This window comes from Vombatus ursinus, unplaced genomic scaffold (assembly GCF_900497805.2).
Source record: "Vombatus ursinus unplaced genomic scaffold, bare-nosed wombat genome assembly UNPS02000749.1, whole genome shotgun sequence".
NCBI lineage: Eukaryota > Metazoa > Chordata > Mammalia > Diprotodontia > Vombatidae > Vombatus > Vombatus ursinus.
The window spans coordinates 1,977,011-2,000,673 of NW_020940527.1; the positions used below are offsets into that span (position 1 = coordinate 1,977,011).

At 45.0% G+C, this 23,663-nt stretch overlaps 1 protein-coding gene across 1 annotated transcript in view; it reads left to right on the forward strand.

Moving 5' to 3' along the window:
• SLC29A3 (solute carrier family 29 member 3) overlaps positions 1–21,646 on the forward strand; it is a 71,470-nt gene extending 49,824 nt beyond the window's left edge. Inside the window, exons 4-6 of the mRNA XM_027859013.1 lie at positions 8,284–8,510; positions 13,514–13,676; positions 20,211–21,646. Of these exons, the coding sequence (XP_027714814.1) occupies positions 8,284–8,510; positions 13,514–13,676; positions 20,211–20,877 (1,057 nt within the window). The 3' untranslated portion in view covers positions 20,878–21,646. The remainder of the gene's footprint in view (positions 1–8,283; positions 8,511–13,513; positions 13,677–20,210) is intronic.
• The last annotated feature ends 2,017 nt before the right edge of the window (positions 21,647–23,663 follow it).

Genomic DNA, 23,663 nt, shown 5'->3' on the forward strand with positions numbered 1-23,663 from the left:
AAGAAATAAAACAGTCATAAAATTAGAATGGCCCATAGACCTAAGGACTTGGTGTCTGTGACCCATCCCTTTATAGGCTTGAATTTGCTAGGCTTCAGAGGCTGTTCTTTCTTCTTAGATCCTGGGCTTATAATCCAGGTAAGCCACCTCGTGGTCTGAAGGAGCCTGGCTTCCCACTGGCGTAGGAACAGAGACAGAGACTAGGATGATTTACTCCCAAATCATGCTGACAGCAAAGGGCAGATAACAGGAAAGGGAGGAGGTGCTGTAGCAGGAATGAATTTCAAATTAGAGCATGGAGCCTCATGAATCAGTTGGAAGAATTAGCCTGATCACCTTTCTGTCCCTTCCCTCTGCTAGCTGCCTTTTGCCCTGGCTCTCATCTCCCATGGATCAGCAGCCTTGGACACTGAGGACGCTCAGAGTTTCTTCTGAGATGTGGATGCCCATGGAAACCTCCCACTCAAGGAACAGAAAAGTTCACTTAGAAGAGGAAGTAGGCGCCATTTAGCCTGAGGGCCTCTGGGGCAGCTGTGCCAAAGGGTGCCGCTGGCCCAGAGAGCTTCAGACATAGGCAGGGGGAGAAGTAATGGCCAGTGGGAAGGGGGAAAGGAATAAGCATTCCTATAGTGCCTACTCAGTGGCCAAGTCAAGGTCCCTTCCAGCTCTCAATCTGTTTGCATTGAAGCTGCTGTCTAAACTGATAGACTCACGTACCCTGCTTCTTTTTGACCCTGTCTGTGAATTCACTTTCGGAGCTGGGATAACTCCCCTCCCACATAGCTGAGGGTGATTTGCCACAGAGGTTACAGATCAGAAGGCCAGTCTTTAGTGAGTTGAGGGGCCACTCTGTGGAAACAGGAGCTGGACCTTCCAGCCTTTCCTCAGCATGAGGGTCTAGGCCCTGGGGAGCCCAGAGACCTCAGAGAAGATTGAGTCTAAACCTTGCCTTTTGTAGATGAGGTAACAGCCCAGAGAAGGGCACCGGCTTGCCCCAGGACACCAGGTGGCAGATTTAAGGTCTGAACGCTTGCCCCCCATCTGATTTCACTGCTCCTTCCACTATAGGAAGCCTGTCGAGGGAGGCAAACATCCCCAGCTGGGTGTTGGGGGCTGTCACGTGGAGCCGGGAGAGTGACCAGGCTTCAACTCTACCCCACTCCACAGTCTGTTTTCACTTCCTCTGCCGGGTTCCTACATTCTGGGCTTTAACTCTCTCTGACTCACAGTCTAATCTCACATACCCACAAGCCACTGCACTGGCCCCAAGGCTACTTCCTGATGTGCCTAAATACCCCTGAGGAATCACAGACTGTTTCTTCCCCTTGTGGCTATCTCCTTTCTTGCCCCCACACCCTGGCCCTTTTCTGCACCACAGAAAGGGAGGAAAGCTTTCACCAGGGAATATACTGGGGGTCTCTCTCTCCTAACTCCTATAACATCCCAGTCTCTCTGGGGCAAATCTCTTACCCTCCACCCAGCTCCATTTCCTCCTCCTCCTCAGAAAAGAGGGAATAGAAGCAGTATATCACAGTGGATAGGGCACTGGACTTGGGGTCAAGAAGGCCTGGATTCAAATCCTGCCTTTGAAACTTCCTAGCTGCGTCACCTTGGGTAAGTCATTTAATCCTGTTTGCCTCAGTTTCATCATCTGTAAAATGAACTAGAGAAGGCAATGGCAAACCACTCCAGTGTCTTTGCCAAGAAAACCCCAAATGGGGTCACGAAGCATTGGGCATGACTGAAATGACTGAACAACAAATGAGCGCTGCCTTCTTTCTGTGTCAGTCAGAAAGCTACCTAGCTCCCGCTGGGCTGGTGGGTCTGTGTAGGAAAAGGCCCCGATGGCTTACTTCTCCCAGTGCCCCTCTTGGACCTCCTCTGCTCTTTCAAAGCTTAGGCTGAAACTGATGCCCAGCAGCCATTTTCTCACCCTCTTGTCCCTACTCTCAGATCCTCCGTTCTCATCCTGAACCCAGACCCCAGGTGCATGAGAAGAACCCCAGACAGTCCAGATAAGAAGTCATGGACATTGAGTGCCTGGTGTGATTTCTTAGAAGTCGGCTTGTGTCGGGTGGCTCCTGGTTACAACAGGACGCCTGCTTGTCTGTTGAGACCTTTCCCAGCACCCACCAGGTCTTGGGGTGCCAGCTATCTGAGCGCACCTGCCAGACCCACTAGGATGCTTGGGGTAGGGGTCTCGGAACTCTTCACTCAAGGCTGCCTTAAAAATCCCCACCAAAGCCAGAGGTCATGTGTTGCAATGGAAAGAAGACCAAGCTTGGAGCCGTGGGGCCCGAGTTCAAATTGTGGCATTGCTCCTTACTATCTAGGTGACTTTATGTGAGTCACTTACCAGATCTAGGCCTCAGTTTCTTCATCTGTTAAATGAAAGGGATGAACTAGATGACCTCTTCCAGCTCTAAATCTATTTTTATCTTCCTTTTATTACCATATCCTCCCAGTCAGAGATGGCCTTTCACTACCGAAACTCATTCCTGCTGCCCAGTAAGAGTCTTGTACCTGGCCTTATGCTTAGAATCAGAGCTGTAGCATTCTGCCTCAGACGCTTACTAGCTGCATGGCCCTGGGCAAGAGACCAACCTCTCCCAGCCTCAGTTTCCTCACCTGTAAAATAGGAATAATAATAGCATCAGCCTCCCAGGGTGACTGTGAGGACAGACTGAGATAATATTTATATAGTGCTTAGCAAGCCTTAAAACACTAGATAAGTGCTAGTCTTGTTGTTGTTCTCATTAATAATGTTGCACCAGCTTTAAAACTCTGGTGGTTGACTAGCACTGGGCCTTCTGTCCTCCATCAAGGGCCCCACAGATCCAGGCCACGCCATCTTAGCTGGCTAGGATGCAAATGTGCAGGGCCATGTCCTGAACACTAGATGGCACTGCTCCAGAAAAGCTAAAATCGGCTTCCCTTAAAAAATAGGACAGGGTATAATCACTTGGAGGGGAGGGAGAGAGGATGGGTAAAGGGGTAATGAGTGCCCTATGCCCAGGTGGGGCAGTCCTGTGGCAAACAGGGAGCTGTAAGCTCAGTGCACCCCCATGATCCAGCAATTCTGTAGATAGATATGGATATAGATAGATATTGATATATAGAGATAGATATTGATAGATATAGATATAGATAGATATAGTTTATAGATAAGTATTGATATATCAATATAGATACTGATATATAGATGTAAATTGATATAGATTGATATATATAATATATACATACATATACACACAATATTTCTATTTGACCCTAACAATCTTCTTGTTGTTGCCATTGAGACATTTCAGTTGTGTTTGACTCTTTGTGACCCCATTTGGGGTTTTCTTGGCAAAGATACTGGACTGGTTTGCCATTTCCTTCTCCAGCTCACTTTACACGTGAGGAAACTGAGGCAAACAGGGTTAAATGACTTGCCCAGGGTCACACAGCTAGTAATGTATCATTCTGTAGTACCATTGATTCATGGCTGGGAGGTATCTGAAAGTGCACCTAGTTCACCCCGCTGGGAGCAGAGGATGTCACATGGTCAGACCTACAGGCAGATAACACAGCCCTTTTCTTGTCCCTTTTCCCTCCTCCCTCTTTTTAATCTCACCCCAAGTCCCAAATGCGTGGCTGGAACTCAAGTTTCCACATACATACTCTGACCCTACTCTCTAATCTCACACACTGACACACACAAAGAATTCTCTGCTGCCACAACCCACGCTACTGGTTCTATTTCCATGCTCTGGGCCACGGCTCCCAGTGCACTGCCTTGAATACCCAGTGGATGTCTGGCAGTCCCGAGGCTCCTTCCTGGTTCTCCTCGATGCCCCTGTTCAACTCACATGGACCTGCCTTCTCCCTTCCCCTTCTCCCCTCCCCCTCCCCCAGCGTCACTCCACGTGCCCTTCCATTCTCCCTGGTCAAGCCACCAAACCCAGGCTTCTGGAGGAAGGAAGGAAGCGGGTAGAGCTTCCTTCTTTTCAGAGCTGGAAATACCACAGGTGTGGACATTGCATATATTCTAAGGATTTTTCCAATGTATTGATTGTTTTTGCTGATGTTTTCTCTTTTAAAAAAAATTTCTTTGTTGCAAAGAGTGCGCCTTTTGAAGAAGGAAGAGGAGGAGGAATACAAGGAGTGATACAGATAATGTAAAAACAAAAGATATCACTACATTTTTTTTTTAAAGGAAGAGGGTCTGCGCTGGCTCCCAGTGGGGGAGGATGGCAGGTTAGCTGCCTTCGCTGGGACTGAGGTGTGAAGGGGGTGGGGGATGTTGGATTTCTCAGTCCTATGTGGTTTTTCATATCTAGGGGATGATACAGCGGTGTAATGATAAGCCCACACTAGGACCTGCCCTTTGCAGAGGGAGGGAAGAGCCAACTTAGGAAACTATTCCAGTCTTCCATCTGTTTCCAGGCTGGGGGGGAAACAGTTTTTGGCTAAAGTGGTTTTTTTATTTAATACGCGAGATTGAAATGTCGCCTCTTTCCCCCTTGTGGAGGACCCGGCTCTTTCTGCCTGGCTCATCTATAATCGCCAAGTGTTTTATTATGTTAAATTTGCAGCATCATAAATACTTATGAGCAGGATTTACATTTTGGAGATTTGTGAGGAAATCAGTCCCCTGGGGTTCAGATCCCTCATGAGAAGGGGTATGGGGAGGCTGGGGGAGACTGGCGGCTAGCACGCAGTCTGCAGCCCATTCCCATCAGGAGGACTGGCTCTTTGTCAGGAGAGTCAGGACAGGTCTGCCAATTTAGCATGAATGTGTAGCCCAGACCCGTCTGAGACTCCCTGGGCTTTTCCACCTCCCCCGATTGACCCATACAAAGCACCGCACAGAAAAAGTCATTGTCAGAACTTAACCTCTGTTCCTTGCTACTTGTACAATCTTGGGCAAGCTACTAACTTCCCTAGGCCTCAGTTTCCTCCTCTGTCAAGTGAAGAAATCTATGCTCACTGCTCTAAATCATAATCCCATGACTGGATTAGAATTCCCATGGGCTAGCTGAGTTATTTCACCTCTCTTGGTCTCGGTTTCCCTCTATGTAGAATAAGGGGGTTAGGCTATGAGGTTCCTTCTAGCTCTAAAGTGGGGATACTGAGCAGTCTAGTCTTTTCATAACTCTTGAAGGGGTGCCCCGACCTCCCTCCTAAACCCAAGCAGGCTGGGACTTGGTTACTTTCTTCATTCCGGGCGGCAGGATGAGGTAACTGAGCCCTGCACTGAACATTAGGTGCGCTTGGGTGGGCCTCTTTGCACATGGTACCATTTCATAAATTTTTATGATCATTAAAAATAGCCCAGGGCATAATTACTGAGGGCTGCAGGCTCACGTCTGGAGGTTCTGGTCTGTGGGGTCAGTTTATTCAGCAGGTTATTAGGAGACAGAATGTGCTCGGGGAAACTGGGGCTTCTTGGACTGGAGAAAGCCAGTTAACTGAGGGACCTTCACTCGGGGGCCAGAGGAACCTTTCAAATCCACTCCCTTTGAAAATCCACTTAGGTTTCCTCCTCAGATTCCTTTCTTCCCTGGCCTCAGTTACCTTGATAAGAAGTCCTGCTATCTATAAGTAACCTCACGAGATGGCTTCAACAGTATTCTAGCTCACTTTATCTAGATGGTTGTTGTTCTTGCATTTAGGAAGGACATCTTCCCATCCTGGCGGGAAAGTCACAGCCTGGCTGGTGGAGGGGACCCCATAAGTCAGTTTGTAATCATTTATTAAGCGCCTACTATGTGCCACACGCTCCAAAAGTCAGTCCCTGTGTGAGGGGCTCACAGTAGATGATGTGCAAGCAACTATGTACAGATGAGCTGCAGAGAGGGCAAATAGGAAATGAGAGTGTTAGACTGGGTTTCATTTTTGTTGTTTTCTCCACTCCCTCCTTGGGAGGAAAGTACCCTCACCAGCAGCAACTGTTCTGCAGTTGTCTTAAAGAGGGTTAAGGATTGCATAGCTAGAATGTGTCAGGTACAGGATTCAAACTCAGAGCTTCTTCATTTCCCAGGCTATCTCTACCTACTACATGCTGCCTAAAAACTGATAGAGACCTTAGAGACCACCCACTCCAAGAGATCATCACCTTTTTTTGTGTTGTTTGGCAATCCAGAGAAACCTAGAGACTCAATGTTTTTTTAAAAATTAATTCATAATGGAAGGAAATGCTAAGTTTCAGTTAGAGATTAATGAAAACAATGAAATGAACATTTTGATAACAATAATCATGAAAATTTTATTCCTGTCTAAGTTTGCAGAGCCCCCCCCCGAAATTATTGCCATATTAAGAACCTATGATTTAGTCCCCCTCATTTTATAGCTGGGGAAACTGAGGCCGAAGAAGGTTTCATGTCCATATAAACACATTCAGCTGGTAGATAGGATCCTAGGTTTAGAGCTAAAGGAAGCCTCAAAGACCCTCTAGTCCAACCCCCGTACATTTTACAGTTGAGGAAACTGAGGAACAAAGGTGGAGACTTGCCCAAGGTCACACACGTAAGTGTCAGAGTCAAGATTTGAACCTCTGACTCCAGAGACCTGCTTTCCCCTGTACCCACCTTGGAAGTGTTTGGCCAGGTTGCCCTGCGCTCTCTTCACTCCAGTCATCCCTTTCTTCAGGCTTTACTCACCTAGAGGAATGCGTTGCGGCCACATGGGGCCTGGCCTTGCCTCTCTCTCTCCAACTGGCTTCCTTTAGACTCACTGCTTCCTCTCCCCGTCGGCCCTTCGTTACCTTAGGAGCCGGCTGTTACCTAGGCGAGCTGTCAGGGCGCGCCTCCTGCTCCTGCCGCTGCCAGGTGAGCGCTCCTGTGACAGAGATCTCTGTGGGATGGGCTGGGACGTAGGCTGTCCCTCAGTGGAGCAAAGGTGAAAGCTGCTCCCCAGCCCCAGTGGCATGCTTACAGCAAATGCCTTCAGCTCCCCCTGGAGCTGTCCAATTAGCTGCCTCTGAGGCCACCAGCCAGCGCCAAGCTCCTCGGGGCATCCTGGAGAGGTGGCAACAGTTGCTGCTGGTCCTGCCCTCTGGCTCTCAGGCCCATTTGGCGTTTCCACAGCCACAATGGTCAGGATTCTGGGAGCAGTGGAAACCACCGAGAGGTGGGGCTGTAGAGTGAAATCAGGGTCTCTGAGCCCAGAACTCTGACTAATGGAGTGATCACTGAGCTGGGCCTCTGAAGACCTGGGTTATCATTCAGTGCCTAGCAGAGTGGCTGGCACATAGTAGGTGCTTAATAAGCATTTATTACTTGATCGATCATTGATGTCAGCATAGCGACTGGCACATAGTAGGTGCCTAATAAGCATTTATTGCCTGATTATCGATGTCAGCACTGGCTGGCACATAGTAGGTGCTTAATAAGCATTTATTACTTGATTGATCGTTGGTGTCAGCACAGTGGCTGGCACATAGTGGGTGCTTAATAAACACTTATTGACTGGTCAGTTATTGATCTCAGTCTTGCTTTGACTCAATGGGTGACCTTGGCCAGCCATTTAACCTCTCTACTTCATTTTCTCTATCTAGATTTTAAAGCCAAAAGGTATCACAGACACCATCTAATTCTCCTCATTCATTTACAGATAAGGAAATTAAGGCCCAGAAAACTCAAATCCCTTGCCCGACATCCCGCATAATGTTAAATGGGGCTGATGAAACCTGCTTTGTTTATTTCAAAATATATTTGTGTATACACATATAGAAGCATTTATTAGGCACCTACAGTGTACCAAGCCCTGTGCTATGCCCTTTATAAATATTATTGCATTTTGAGCCTTATGAGAACCCTGTGAGGTACATCTGTAAAAAGAGAGGGTTCAACAGGATTGCTCTCTTAAGATCCCTTCCAGTTGTAAATGTGTGTTCTTAAATAATAGATAGGAAAGCACTTTGAGAAAGATTCTGTGCAATTATTAATTTTTTGTTTTATCCAGCATATCAGTTCTATAAACTGTTTTTTTTTCTTTCTAGCTTTTATTCCTAAAATTAAGGCCAGACACTTTCTTTTTCTTCTCTTCTGGCTCCATTTTCTTTGGCAACTTTGCCCCTTTCCTCTTTCCCTTGTCCCTTCTCTCCCTCCTCTCCACCTCTACCCCCCCCATCCCCCAGTAATTCTGGCTGGTGTGGACAAAGCCATCAGAGAGCTCCTCCATCTGGCTGGGGCTATTTATTTCTTCACCGCTGGGTCTCCAAGTGGAACATTTACGATTCCCCCTGGGACCTCCACACCAGAAATTTAGCCAAACAGATTAACCAAATCTCATTGGCAGGGTGTCGGTCCACGTTCGCGTCTTGACCTCCTTGGCCATTCTGCTGGTGGTGTTCGTGGTGATAACGGTGTTGGTGAAAGTGGACACTTCTTCATGGCCCTTTTCCTTTTTTGTCATCACCATCATCTGCATGGTGGTCCTCAGTGGCACTGCCACCATCTTCAACAGCAGTATCTTTGGCCTTGCCGCCTCCTTCCCCATGAGGAATTCTCAGGCTCTGATGTCAGGTGAGTGCTGCCGTCCAGGTGGGCTGGAACCCAGGCTGGCTAACTTCTTCCAGGGAGGGAGGCAGTCTCAATGGGGCTAGAATCTGAACTACGAATTGATTAGCTTTGACATGTTATTACTGAACCAGTAGTAAACAAGTCCCCCACCCCCACCTCCCACCTCCCACTAGTATAGCACTTAGAAATGGATCCAGTGAGTAACACTGTGAGTGGGCAGGGCCTGGGATCGCTAGATTCTTCTGACCTAATTTGGAGTTTACTTGCTTTCTCACAGTGTAGGCCCAGGTGGGGTGTGGCCCATAAACCCAGAGCACTCCTAATTATGACCCAAATTAAATTAAAATGTAATTGGGAAATATTGAACAAAAGAAGTAAATCATAGATAATATTAATATGTGGTTTTCTAAGTCAAAGTGTGGCCCCTGGGCATCTTTGTATATGGTTTAGTGGCTCCTGTTTCCATGAGTTGGGTACCACTGGTGTAGGGGACTACTTTGTTCATTTAGAAAGGATTTATGTGCCTGCTCACTGCCCTGTATGTGAAAAATGATAAGGATTTTGGGGGGGATGTTCGGTTCAATCCAAAGCATTTATTAAGTGCATATTAGGTGGCCGGCACTTTACTGGGCACTGGAGATAACACCTGAAAAAAAGGTAGCCCCTCCCTAAAAGGAGATTACCTTTTACTTAAGCTTTTTTGTGTCCTGGGCCCCTTTGGCATTAGACTATAAGCTCCTTGAGGACAGAAGCATCTTTTGCCTTTTTTTGTATGCCCATTGATTAACACAAATAAATGCTTATTGACTGACTGACTGGTGAAGCCTAGGGACCCCTTTTAGAATAATGTTTTTAAATGCATTGAATAAAATATGTAGGATTACAAAGGAAACCAATTAAATTGAAACACAGTTATGAAAATATGAGGGGGAGCAGCTAGGTGGGGCAACTAGGTGGCACAGTGGATAGAGCACCAGCCCTGAAGTCAGGAGGACCTGAGTTCAAACACTTGACACTTACTAGCTGTGTGACCCTGGGCAAGTCACTTAACCCCAATGGCTTTAAAAAAAAAAAAGGAAAGGAAAAAAACAAGAAAATATGGGGGGGTGGAGCAAGTTCACAGATCCCTTGGAATCTCTCCACAGATTCTCTTGGGGGTCCCTGGGCCCTAGCTTAGGAGGAAACATGTCCAGGCATAAAACGTGCCTAAAGAGTGATTTTGGCAGGGATCAAGGAGAGGTCTGACACTTACTGGGGGGATCAGGAAAGGCCTCGTGGGGCAATCAGCCAGACCTTGAAAGGAACTAGATATTTCAGAAGACAGAAAGAGGGAGACCCCTCTTGGAATGAATGGCCTCGGCCGAAGTGGAAAATGGCTGGTTACAGAGGGAGAGAATCAAAGAGGACCGTTTGGCTGTAGAACAGGGGGCCTGGAAGGGTGGTCTGGAATAGCAATGTGAAATCATCCTGGAAAGGCAACAATAACAAATTTATAATAGTGCTGTCTGTATGACTATATGTTGGGCACTGTGCTAAACACCTTACAATTATTATCTCATTCAATCTTCACAGCAGCCCTGGGAGGTAGGCGCTATTATTATCTGCATTTCACAGATAAGGAAACTGAGGCAGACAACATTTAAGTGACTTGCCCAGGGTCACACAGCTAATAAGTGTCTGAGGCTGGATTTGAACTCAGGTCTTGCTGACTCCAAGGACGGTGTGCTACCTAGATGCCCATTTAAGCCAACTCATTTAACCTCTTTCTGCCTCAGTTTCCTCATCTGTAAAATGAGGGAGGTAGACTAGATGACCTCCTGGTTCTAGTTCTAGTTCTAGATCTGTGACTGATGACTGATTTCTAGACCAGTCTTATTAAGAACTTGCTCTGTTCCAGGCACTGTGTTAAGGGCCGACAGCAGGGAAACAAAGACAAGAGTATGGTCCCTGTGCTAAAGGAATTCACGTTCTCGCAGGAGAGACAACATGCAAACAACATATAAGATACATAGAGTATAGATAGGGCAACTAATTGTGCAGTGAATAAAGTGCCAGCCCTGGAGTCAGGAGGACCTGAGTTCAAATCTGGCCTCAGATGCTTCCTAGCTGTGTGCCCCTGGGCAAGTCACTTAATCCTTTTTGCCTCAGTTTCCTCATCTGTAAAATGAGCTGGGGAAGAAAATGGCAAACCCCTCCAGTATCTTTACCAAGGAAACCCCAAATGGGGTCATGGAGAGTCAGAGTCAGTCCCTCCCTTAGAGAGCTCAACTCTAGTTGGAGGGATATATTATGATCACCTTGGCGTATACAGATCATAGAGGAGGCAATTATAACAATGCTATAATCAACTAACCAACAACAATAACAAGAAAGTATAAATGGGAGCTAATCTCAGAGGGAAGATCAGCAATATGAAAAGGAAAACCTCTCCATGCTTAAAGAAAAGTCCGCCAAGCGTGGGGTACTTTCGGTCTCTGTCTCCTTCTGCCCAAGCTTAGAGGCTGGTTCTTTCTTCCCCTGGTGCTCTTACCATCTACCAGACTATGACAAAAAATGACATCAGCCCTTCCATTTGCAACTGGTTACAAGTGAGTGGTCTTCCAGTCACTCACATTGGTCAGTCCACCATTTGCTTTCACCTCTCACGTCATGGCAGGTGTATTCTGAGGAAGGGAGGGAAAGGTGATAGAAAGCATGGAAGAGGTTAATGGATGTGGTACTTAACCTGTAGTGTTAGCCTGGGTGTGAACTCTTCACAAACATCTGCTAGGCTCCCTGCAGAGAGTGAGAGAGAGATGAAGGTGCTTCATCACCCCTTCAAGGTTTGGGGGGCACTCTCCATTTGGAATATCATGGCTCCAACATGATCTCTGGTTGTTGTTGTCTTTTAATTGAGGGGAGAAACTATCCTGGAATTCTGTAAGTGTTCATATCTCAGGAAACAATTCATTTGCTTTATGCTGGATTTTTTTAAAAACCCTCATTTGCATGCATTTCCATAACTGATGAGATAAAAGTATGGAGTCATGAAGGATGAGCTCCCTGAAGGCTTGCCTTGTTGTTGATGATAATATTGTAAATTCTCTACAAGGGGGAGAGAGCGCGCTTGATCGAGAGGAATCAGTAGACAGTGATTTTTAGATATTCTTCCTCAGGGCAGACGGGGAATTTCTTAATGAGTTTAACCCCAAATACTACAAGAAGCCCAGGGAGTAATCACGGTTCCTTAGAAGCAGCCCTCTGCCCTACTGGCAAAGCTTTCATGACATTATTGCTATTGAAGGGGGGAAGGAGAGGAGAATTGGCAATTACCTGAGGAAGGGGTAGGGAATGTTTAACCCTTTCATCTCCAAATCACCCAGATCCATAGGTATTCACCGGAGACCAGTGAGGTGATCTCCTTTGGTGACCATATTCTCACTGCTTCCAATATAGCTCTGAACCATAGAGTAGGCAGAGAGTGGGGATGGCATCATGCTCATGTCCTACCTGGGACCAAGATGACAGGTGTCACTGATCAGACAATATTTCAGGCATAGGGGAAGGTCAGAAGAGGAGATGCAGTCCAAGTTAAGAGAGTTCAAGCATAAGCCAAAAGCCAGGTGGGGGGGGGTGTCCCATGGTGTCTGAGAAATAGGGAGCTGAGCAGAGCAGGAAAATCCGTTGCCAAGGAAGTCGAGAGCAAAAAAGCAGAGAGTGCTGGGGGCTGGAGAGGGGGTGGTTGATTGATTGTCTAACTCAGTCTGATCCCCCAGTTTCAGTCTTTTTTTTAATTGTAACTGGTTTCCCCTTGCATCCGCTACCCAGACCTGGCACTGATATGACAGTGTGGCCAGAGTCAGGATCCTTCCAGGCTTCTCAGTCAATCAAGCCTTTATTAAGTACATACCCTGTGCCAGGCAATGAGGAGAGCAAGAGAGACGGTCCCTGCCCTTGAGAACTTTACAACCTAGTTAGGAAAGACAACATGTAAATCTATAATTATATACAAAATGCACACGAAATAGATATAAGATAATCTGGGAGGAGGGGAGGAAGGTATTAGCAACTAGAGAAATCAGGAAAAGCTTCACATGGAAAATGGTGGTTAAGCTGAGCCGTGAAGATAAGTAGGGATTTGAGGAGGTAGAGGCAAGATGAGATGTGTTCCAGGCACTGGGGCTGGTGGGGTGGGGTGAGGGGGAAGGTGTAGCTTCAGTAAAGGGACAAAGACAGGAGATGGAGTGCTGTGTGTGAGGAGCTGTGAGAAAACCAGTTAGATTGAACCATAGTGTGCATAAAGGGGAGTAATGTGCAATGTGTCTGAAAAAATAATTTGGGGCCAGTTTGTGAAGGGTTTAGATGCCAAACAGCTTGAGCCTGGAGTTAATAGGGAGTCACTGGAGTTGATTAACTATGAGAGTGACAGGGTCAGGAAAATCACTTTGGCAGCTGTGTGGGAAATGGATTAGAGCAGGGCATCGCTTGATACAGAAAGACCATGTAGGAGGCTACTGCCATCATCCAGGCAGGCGGTGACTCAGGTGAAGGTGATGGCTGTGTGAGTAGAGAGGAGGGCACAGCTAGGGGAGATCCTGGAAAGATAGAAAAGATAAAGACTAGGGATGTACAGTGAGTGTGAGTGAAGAGCTGAGGTTGGGTAGGTTTCTCATGGGAGTCAATAAGGTATGTTTTGTTTTACTAAGGAATTCTTTGAGCCCATTTGCCGTGGAAGTAGTTCTGAGGGCTGAAAAAGAAGTCATTGGTTGTAAGCTCCCTGAAGGCAGGCATTGCTTCATTTTGGCGTTTGTATCTCCAGGACTAGCAGAGTGCCTTTTTGAATTAAATTGAGTCTATAGAGTGTCAAGGCCAAAGGGAGGGAAAAAATAGAATGGGTAGACAACATAAAATACACACACACACACACACACACACACACACACACACATATTTTTTGCATATACTTGCCTCTTTATTCACTGCTCCATTATCTGCTTCTCTTTCTATTGTCTGGTTATTTGCGATAGGTGGGGCCATGGGTGGGACCATCAGTGCAGTGGCCTCATTGGTGGATCTGGCAGCATCCGAAGATGTGACTAGCTGTGCCCTGGCTTTCTTTCTGACAGCAGACATCTTCATCGTGATCTGCATTGGGTTGTATCTGATCCTTCCCAAGCTTGAGTATGCCAGGTAAGGGCGATCTGCTACCCTGATATCTTCCATGTTCTCCTGAGTGTAGGTGGATTATTGTGTTTCATGCAGCAAGGAGATAAGGGTGAGCTGAAGGTGATGGAAGTGAGAGATGGGATGCCCAACAAATGGTGGAAGTGGGCTTCTTAGCTGAATCTTGTCATCAACTAGAGCTTACAAGTTGAGAACAGAGGTAGGGGAGTCTCCAACATTGGTCTTCCTTTTTCCACCAAATGTATCTCTTCCGCCACTCCACCCCCAACCTCCCTTCTTTCTCCCCATTTCTCCCCCTACTTCCTTTTATGTTCTGCCATTTCCTTTTTTGTTTTAAATAATTTGGTCCTTTGCGCTTTTCGAAGTGCTTTCACATTTGTTATTTCAATTGAACCCGTGGTGATCCCTGGAAAGAAGAAAAGGCAGAAATTATTATTCTAATTTTTCACATGAAGCTATTGAAGCAGGAGCCAGGCTGTTACTCAAGATCACCCAACTGGTCAGTGGCAGAGCTGGAACTAGAGAACCCAGGTCTTAGGGTGCCCTATGCCAACTTTGACCTGCCAGGTGACCCCCGGGAGCATTATTTAGCTGAAGTAGCAGGGCTCAGATGCTAGAGAGCTTGCTGACCCTAGGGTATGGCACTTGCTAGGTGATCAATGCATATTTGTTAAGTTAATTGTTTTTCCTTCTTGGGGGGTGGTGGTGTTGGATCTATGGTTTAGTAAGTGAAAGCAACTCTCTCTCTACAGAAGATTGGCAAGTCAAGGGTTTGACAATGGTCTCTAAGCTAGTATGTGTCAGGGCAGGATTTGAACCTTGGACTTCCTGACTCTAAAACCAACCCCAGCCTTTTTGCCATTTCACCTCTCAGAAGGTATAAATGAGTGAACACATGAACCAATCTACCTATTTTGGGTTCTAGTGGAAGAAAGGATGAAAAGGTCCTCTTTCTTTTTTTTTTAATTAATAAATTTATTTATTTTTAGTTTTCAACATTTACTTCCACAAGATTTTGAGTTCCAAATTTTCACCCCATCTCACCCCTCCCCCACCCCAAAATGGCATGCATTTTGAATACCCCTTCCCCTAGTCTGCTTTCCCTGCTATCTCTTCCCCGCTTCCCCTTCTATTTTCCTGTAGGGCAGGATAGATTTCTGTACCCCATTTCCTGTATTTCTTATTTCCCAGTTGCATGTGAAAACATTTTTTTTAAACATGTGTTTTTAAAACTTCGGGTTCCAAATTTTCTCCCTTCCTCCCTTCCCACCCACCCTCATTGGAAAGGCAAGCAACTCAATAGAGGCTATACATGTGCAGTTATGCAAAACACTTCCATAGTAGACATGCTGTGAAAAACTAACTCTATTTCCCTTAATCCTATCCCACCCCCCCATTTATTCTATTCTTTCTTTTGACCCTGTCTCTCCTCAGAAGTATTTGCTTCTGATTACCCCCTTTCCCAATCTTCCCTCCTCTCTATCATCCCCCTACTCTCTTGTCCCCTTCCCCTCCTATTTTCCTATAGGGTAAGACAGATTTCCATACCCAATTGAGTGTGTATGTTATTCCCTCCTTAAGTCAAATCCTATGAGAATAAGATTCACTCATTCTCTCTCACCTTCCCCCGTTTCCCCTCCACTGTAAGAGCCTTTTCTTTTCTGGGTTTTTTTTTGTGAGATAATTTACCCCGTTCTACCTTTCCCTTTCTCCTTCTCCTAGTCTAATCCTCTCTCACCTCTTAATTTTATTCTCCAGATATGACCCCTTCATCTTCAATTCACCCTGTGCCCTCTCTCTCTCTCTCTCTCTCTCTCTCTCTCTCTCTCTCTCTCTCTCTGTCTCATTAGCTTTCATTTGCTCCATTTCTAATTTTTAAGGAATTATTTTCTTCAGTGAGCTTTTGAACTTCCTTTTCCATTTGGCCAATTCTGCTTTTTAAGGTGTTCTTCTCCTTATTGGCTTTTTGGACCTCTTGTGCCATTTGGGTTAGGCTATTTTTTAAGGTGTTATTTTCTTTCGATTTCTATTTTGCCCTCTGGTTCTAAAATATCAGGGCAGTTTTCCTTGATAATTTCTTGAAAGATGATGTCTAGGCTCTTTTTTTGATCATGGCTTTCAGATAGTCCAATAATTTTTAAATTCTCTCTCCTGGATCTATTTTCCAGGTCAGTTGTTTTTCCAATGAGATATTTCACGTTGTTTTCTAATTTTTCATTCTTTTGGATTTGTTTTACAGTGTCTTGATTTCTCATAAAGTCACTAGCTTCCAATTGTTCTATTCTAATTTTTAAGGAAGTATTTTCTTCAGTAATCTTTTGGACTTCCTTTTCCATTTGGCCAATTTTGCTCTTTAGGGCATTGTTCTCTTCATTGGCTTTTTGGACCTCTTTTGCCATTTGGGTTAGGCTATTTTTTAAGGTGTTATTTTCGTCAGTATTTTTTTGGGTCTCCTTCAGCAAGCTGTTAACTTGCTTTTCATGATTTTCTTGCATCGCTCTCATTTCTCTTCCCAGTTTTTCCTCTACTTCTCTTACTTGCTTCTCAAAATCCCTTTTGAGCTCTTCCAAGGCCTGGGACTGATTCATATTTTTCTTGGAAGTTTTGGATGTAGGAGCTTTGACTTTATTTTCTTCTGGTTGTATGTTTTGATCTTCTTTGTCACCAAAGTAAGATAATATAGTCTGACTCTTTTTGCGCTGCTTGCTCATGATCCCAACCAATTACTTGAGTTTTAAACTCTTTGTTAAGGTAAGAGTCTGTTTCCAGTGTGGAGAGTGTACTGTCCCAAGCTTCAGGGGTTTGTACAGCTGTTTTCAGAGATACTTCTAGGGACCTGAAAATTTTCAGTTCTTCCAAGGTGCTATGATAAGGGGCGAGGTGTTTCCTCTCCACTGCCACAACAAGCTCCACCATGGCAGCACTCCTTCTCACCCCAGGACCGCCCCTCAGAACTGTGACCCAGATCCAAGCACAGGCAAAGCAAGAGATTCCTGCCTCAGCACTGGCAAAGAGATCCTTGCAATCCCCCTCTGATCAGCCACTCAATTCCCCCTCAGTCTGTGGGCTGGAAGCTCAGGAGGCAACCACTGCCCTCGGGGCAACTGAGACCTATCTTCTTCTCTCACCGCAGTCACAGACTTTTCCCATTGACTTTGTAAGTTGTCTTTGGCATTTGTGGGTTGAGAAGTCTGGAAACTGCCACAGCTGACTGCGATTCAGTCCTCTGAGGCCTGCTCCAGGGTTGCTGCGGCCTGCGCGCCCACACCGAACTGCGCTCTTCTCCCCGCCTGATGCGATATACCTTTCTGATCAGCCATCCAGGTTGTCTTGGGATGGAAATTTGTTTTACTCTGTTTTTTTGTGGGTTCTGCTACTTTAGAATTTGTTTAGAGCCATTTTTTATAGGTATTTGGAGGGGTTTGAGAGAGAACTCAAGCAAGTCACTGCTTTCCTTCCACCATCTTGGCTCCGAAAGGTCCTCTTTCTTAAAGAAACAGTATTGCTGTACTATTCTGATCTTTCAGGTATCATCTCCAGTACCTAAAGGGGGTCCATTATAGGATTCTATGACCAAGAAAGGAAAGGAGATGCTCTCACATTCTTTTTTTTTTTTGGGTCAGAATACTGATTCTAGTTGGGTGGTTGAGTTGCTTCACCAATTAACAAGGATTCATCATAGGCTTAGCTAACATCAGCTGATTAAGGCTTCTGGAAGGAAGAATGGCAAAGGCTGTATGAAAGTGGGTCCTGAAGTGTTTAGAATTGTCTGGAAAACATGAACCAACCACTTCAGGTGGCAAGCCCCTCTGAGGTACATAAAGGTCAAATTCTATATTTCCATTGCCAAGTGATTCTGAATAATGCTGACACAAGAGGGAATAAGAGGGGTTGGTGGAGCCAAGAAGAGTCCAGAAGACCCCTAGAATCAAACACCATCTCCTCTGGAAAACACTGCAAAACAATTCAAAACTAGTTTTGAACTAACCATGAATTAAGGGACACACACATGAATGTCAGGTTGGGACAGCATTTATTAGCTTTGTTGGCTGAGTGGTCAAAACTTCTGGGTTTGAATGAAACAATCCTGAAACTATGGGGAACTATTAGCATAGAGAGACCCAGGTAGTTTTTTCTGAACCAAATGAAGAAAATGCATTTTAATTAAGATTAAAAAGTATAGCCATTCAATGTCAATGAGTTTGACTTATCTGACTAACCTGTGAAAGATAGAGGGGTTAGGTAGCATTGGGAGGATATTCCTGTTAAAATGAAGACTGCTGAAAGGGACAAAGGTGAACTGGTGCAATGGAAAGAGAACTGGACTTGGAGTCCAAGGGTCTGGGTTTGAATCCCAACTCTACTATTTACTCCTTGTGTAACCTTGGGCTAGAGATTATTTTCTGAAAAGTGAGGGGATCGATAGTATTAGGGGCAAACAGGGAGATGTCATCTCCCCCATTAGCCTGTGAGCTTTTTAAGAGGGGGGACTGTTTTAACACAGTACCTGGCACATAGTAGATGCTTAGTAAATGCTTGTTGATTTGACTACATGGACTCTTCCATCTCTAAATTTGGGGTCATACACATTCATAACCAAAAGAGAAGAAATGGATCAGAGGAACAAAACAAAGCTTGCTCTACCCAATCCAGCTGAGTTCAGACCTGTGGTGATGCCCAGTATGAAAATTCCTTCCACTGGCCCAGATTGGCAACTCCTCTATTGTCTTAGAGAGTTGCCCAGGGGCATTTATGGTGACTCGCCCATGAGCACACAACCTATATGTGTCAGAGGCAGGATTCCAATTTGGGTCCTCCTGGCTCAAAGGTTAGCAGCCCTCTATCCACCAAGCCGAGGTGCTTCTCAAATAGAGTGGTGTGCCAACCAAACCAAAAAGGCGAGAGAAATGGATGATTATCTACAAAAAAATATAAAAATCCAAATTAAGAAAACAAGGGTGAAAAAATACTGTGGGCTGGAACCTGGGGATAAGTGCGGGAAGATGGCGGTTTGGTAGGGCTTGCAAGGCAGGGAATCTTCAGTCAGAGAAACTTGGCACAGAGTAATCTTCAAGCTGTTTAGAGAAAAGGGAGCTAATGGGGGCAGACGGGAAGTAAGATGGTTCCTTTCTCTAGGCACTGCTTATGAAATCAAACAGAATTCAAGACCAAATGAAGCGACCTATTCAGTTGTGGGTAATTTTAATGCAGGGGGATTTTCTCCCCAGCCTGACCCGACTTCATATACATTATCTCATACATCCTTATCATTTCTCTGCAAGGAAAGTGCAACCCAGATAGTCTCCTGCTGGTTTTCCAGAAACCTGAGGCCCACAGGGGTTAAATGACTTATTCAAGAGTCTTGTCTTCATCTTCTTTTTCTTCTCCCCCTTCTGGAATGATTCAGAATAACTTTGTCCATGATTTATATTCACTTGTCTGCACACATGTTGTACTCTCCCAGGGGAATGTAAGCTCCTTGAGGGCAGGCAGGCAGGCACTTCTTTTGTTTTTGTCTTTATACTCTCAGGGTCTCGCACAGTATAGGTAACTGATGAATGTTTGTTGAATTGAATTGTGTCTAATCAATTTAAGGGCAGGATATAAGGCCTATTAAGGACTGAAACAACCCACTTCCTGCTGACCTTTGTCCAGGACTCTTTTTCACTAGCCCTTATGCTAGTTGGGGGTGTTTAAATGAACTGATGTAACTATTGAATTTTTATTTTTAAAGATTTTAGTCTGTGGTTTTTAGTAATTCAGATAGCTTATCAGTAAAATGTTGAAGAGGCTGAGTGCAAAGATTTTCAGACTCAGCAGCAAGTGCCTTACCCTGTCCACCATGTCCTAATCCAATAGAATCCCCAGGTCTGGGTGACTTCTAGAGAGGATTATTGTGACTTTACCTAGTGTGAGTTCAAGGCGGTGCCAATGCAAGGCTCTATTGAGTTTTCTAATGCTTTTATTTGTCATCCCAGCTCTCCTACCCTGCCCAGCCTCAGGGGTCCTGTCTTGTTGTTCTCTGATTGTATTTTTCTCTTTTGTAGTGGCCAGAGTGCTAGAACACTTGGGCTCGAATCCTGCCTCCTGACACTGATTTTGTGACCATGGGCAAGTCAATATCTTTGAGCCTCTGTTTCCTCATGGAAACAAGAAAAATCCTCAAATGGGGATGATAATACATGTACTACCTGGCTTATAGTATTGAGGGAGGCTTAGATGATGTAACATATGTAAAGTGCTTTGCTGTACTTAAGGTAATATAATATAAAATTGAAATATTTATAAATAAAAATATAAATGTGAGCTATTTTTTCAGCTTTTAAGTAAATATAAATTTTTCTATATCCACATTTTCAAGCTGTCATTAATGTCCCACATATCACAAACAGTATTCAATTACCACAAAATTCTAGCACCGCAGAGTAATCTGAGAATTCTCCCTCCCCACTCCATACTTCAAGCCTACCTTGAAGGTCATTCTGATTGAAGTTGACCAAGTTTTGCTAAAGTCAATTATTATTATTATTTTCCCTTCAGGTATTACATGAAATCAGTTCAACCATGCCACGTATTTTCAGGTGGTTCCTTCAGTGATGAGGAGCAGACTTCAAGCTTCCCTAAACCTCCACCACAGACCAGCAGGACAACAGACCCCAGCATGCCACCTCTCCCCTTCATCCTGAAGAAGACAGCTATGCTAGGCTTCTGTGTTGTCTATGTCTTCTTCATCTCCATCATCATTTTCCCTGCCATTTCTTCCAATATTGAGTCAGTCAACAAGAGTTCTGGATCTCTGTGGACCAATAAGTTTTTTGTCCCTCTCACCAGCTTCCTCCTGTACAATGTTGCTGACTTGTGTGGCCGACAGATCCCTGCCTGGATTCAGGTCCCAAGGCCCAAAAGCAAACTCCTCCCTGCACTAGTTCTCCTAAGGACATTTTTTATTCCTCTTTTCATCTTCTGCAATTATCAGCCCCGGCACCACCTGGAGAAGGTATTCTTTAATTCTGATATATACCCATCTATCTTCATCTCACTCTTGGGATTTAGCAATGGCTACCTCAGCACCTTGGCACTAATGTATGGCCCTAAGATCATGTCCAAGGAGCTGGCTGAGGCTACTGGGGTGCTGATGTCATTTTATATATGTCTGGGTTTAGCTTTGGGTTCAGCCTGCTCTGCCTTGGTGGTCCATCTCATCTAGGAAGACAGAAAAATATGGCAGTCCTTGTACCACTCTGGCCCTTGAAGACATTTCAAGAGCAAAGCAAAACATCATGGGAAGTAACAGATAGGGTACCCATGGTGCCCTGGAGAAGGTGCTCTGAGTCTTCTATAAGGAACCTTTTGAAGAAGAGAAAGATCCATTGGTCAATCATGGACCATTGATTGATTTCTGTTACCTGCTATTTTGGAGAGAACCAAAGTAAGCTGAAGACCTGGCTGCATGCAAGCAATTGGAAGGCTAAATGGGGGAATAAAGATATGTCCAGACATGTAAAGAACATATGGTTCTCTGAAAGAAGCATTATATATTAGACATTTGAACTTGACTAAAAGGGACACTGAGAAGAAGGGTGGGGGTAGGGAATGGAAGGCCAGCATTGGAGTCTTGAAGACTGCCATTGATACACACTAACTGTGCTGCTGTGGTCATATCTCTTCCTCTCTCCATGGCTCAGGCAACTCTGTAAGACTCAAGATTGCAGATGAGTTGTCAAGCTGCATCGTTGGAGGGCATTTCCACTCTGGGATTTCCCTAAATTGGTGAAATCACAAGCCCAGGCCAAAATGAGACATTCTGTCTTTAAGTATATTCCTTATTTGCTATGGGTCTTACAATCGAATTTTTTTTAATAGTTGGGCACAGGTTTCTTACTCCTCTTATCCAGTCATTCACCCTCTTACTTTTGTAGTTAGTGCCAAAACCCACCCAGAAAACTCTTTATACTAAACTTGAGTTCTTTGGTGGAGCCTTAAAGCCTTGTCTCTCCCTGGGATGTGGTGATATAGAATTTTTAGCTGCTTGCCGGATAGCTCTGGGCTGTGTCTACAACTCTCTTCAACCCTCAAGGATTCTTCTTGGAGTGACTCTTGGCCAGAGGAACAGTCCTTAGATAGCCCTTGAGTTCCAGAAGAGATCTTTACATTCAGTTAGGAAGATGCACTTGTAAGATACATTATCACAAATCATGGCCTGAGAGGGACCTTAGACATTATCTACTCCAATCCCCTCATTTTACAAATGAGGAAACTGAGGCACAGAGAGGTACCAGAGGTCACACAAGTACTAATAAGAGACATTTACATAATGCTTTAAACTTCACAAGCACTTTTATTGTTTTGTTTGCACCTCAAAACAGTCCTATGGGGGCATTATCCCCATTCCACAGATGAGAAACCCGAGGCTTAATAAGTACCCTTGAGCACATAGCTCATAAGTGCCAGGCAAGAATCAAACCCTAGGTCTTCCCGACCCCTACAGCCAATGCTTTATCCACTCTGTCATGCTGCTGACTTCAAATTCGGTGCTCTTACCACTATACCAGGGATTCTTAACCTTTTGGACCCCTTTGGCAGCCTGATAAAGTCTGGGGACCCTTTCTCAGAAAAAAGGTGTTTAAGTGCATAAAATAAAATGCGTAGGATGACAAAGGGAACCAATTATATCAAAGTCCATGGACCTCCCCTTGGGCTGCATCATGGGATCTCCATCTATGTATGAATCAAAAACTATGTATTACATGCAGCATCTTTTCAGCATGAATATAAGCTTAATTTTCTCTGTTTTCCTCCAAAATTTCCCTGTCCCTCTCAATACTGGACCTTTGGACCAGCAATGATGAATTCTGCCATTATAGCCTAGAAGTGATTCATAGTCAGGTTAGCTTGGGGAACTCCATTCCACAACATATCTTATGAAATTATCATAGACGATATTGTTGGACTAGTATGAGTGTCTCCTAAAACTTAACACAAAGCATATTTGGAATCAGGAGCACTGGGGGATTGGGAGAGTTCTCAGGAAAAGAAGGGGCAAATGGGGAGACACACTGAGGGAAAGGAAAGGGTCCCTGGGTGACCATGGGAAGACCACTCAACCCCTATGAGCTCCAGTTTCCTCAAACATAATAAGGAGAAAATACAATACCTATCTCATGAGATTGTTGTGAGGAAAGTGATTTTTCAAACACTATGCCACTTAACAAATGTACAAGGCTGCATTGAGATCATGCCGTGTGAGCCTCAGTTGAAAGGATGAGGGTTGTTCTCTCTGGAGAAGGGAAAATGAAAGGGGGAGACAGTAACTCTCTTCAAGAATTTGAAAGATTGTCACACGAAAGAAGGGTTAGACTTGTTATCGCTTGCCCCTGGAGGACAGATCTAGGAGCATCAAGTGGGAATTTCTAAGAGGCCAAATTAGGTTTGACTCAAGGAAGAGTTTCTTAACAATTAGAGCCATCCTCAAAGTCAAACGGGCCATCTAAGGAGGGAGTTTAAGTAGTTCCCACTTAATGATGACCTCCAAGCAGAGGCCAGATGACCACTTGTGGTGGAGGGAACTGTTGGTCAGCTTGGGTGAGCAGACCTCTGAGACCTCTTTCAACTCTGAGATTCTCTGAGTTCTGCCTTCAACAACTATTGGTCCTGCATCCAAATTGAATTGAATCTTCCCTTCTGCATTATTGTCATTCATGAGCTTAGGTGGTAATGTGTCTCCTCTCACTGAGCATCTCATATGGATTTACAGATATCCAAGAGTGGTCCAGAGTGGTCCTCGGGGACTCTACAGGTGGGACTCTTGTACTGTTGCCATTTATAACATGACAATGTGTGGACATTTGTTTCAGGGACCAACTAATACTTGTATATTTAATAAAAACTAGATGGTATCTCACTGGTATGCCCCCCTCAAGCCAGGGTGATCATCCCATTTATTCTGGAGAGAGAGAGAGAGAGAGAGAGAGAGAGAGAGAGAGAGAGAGAGAG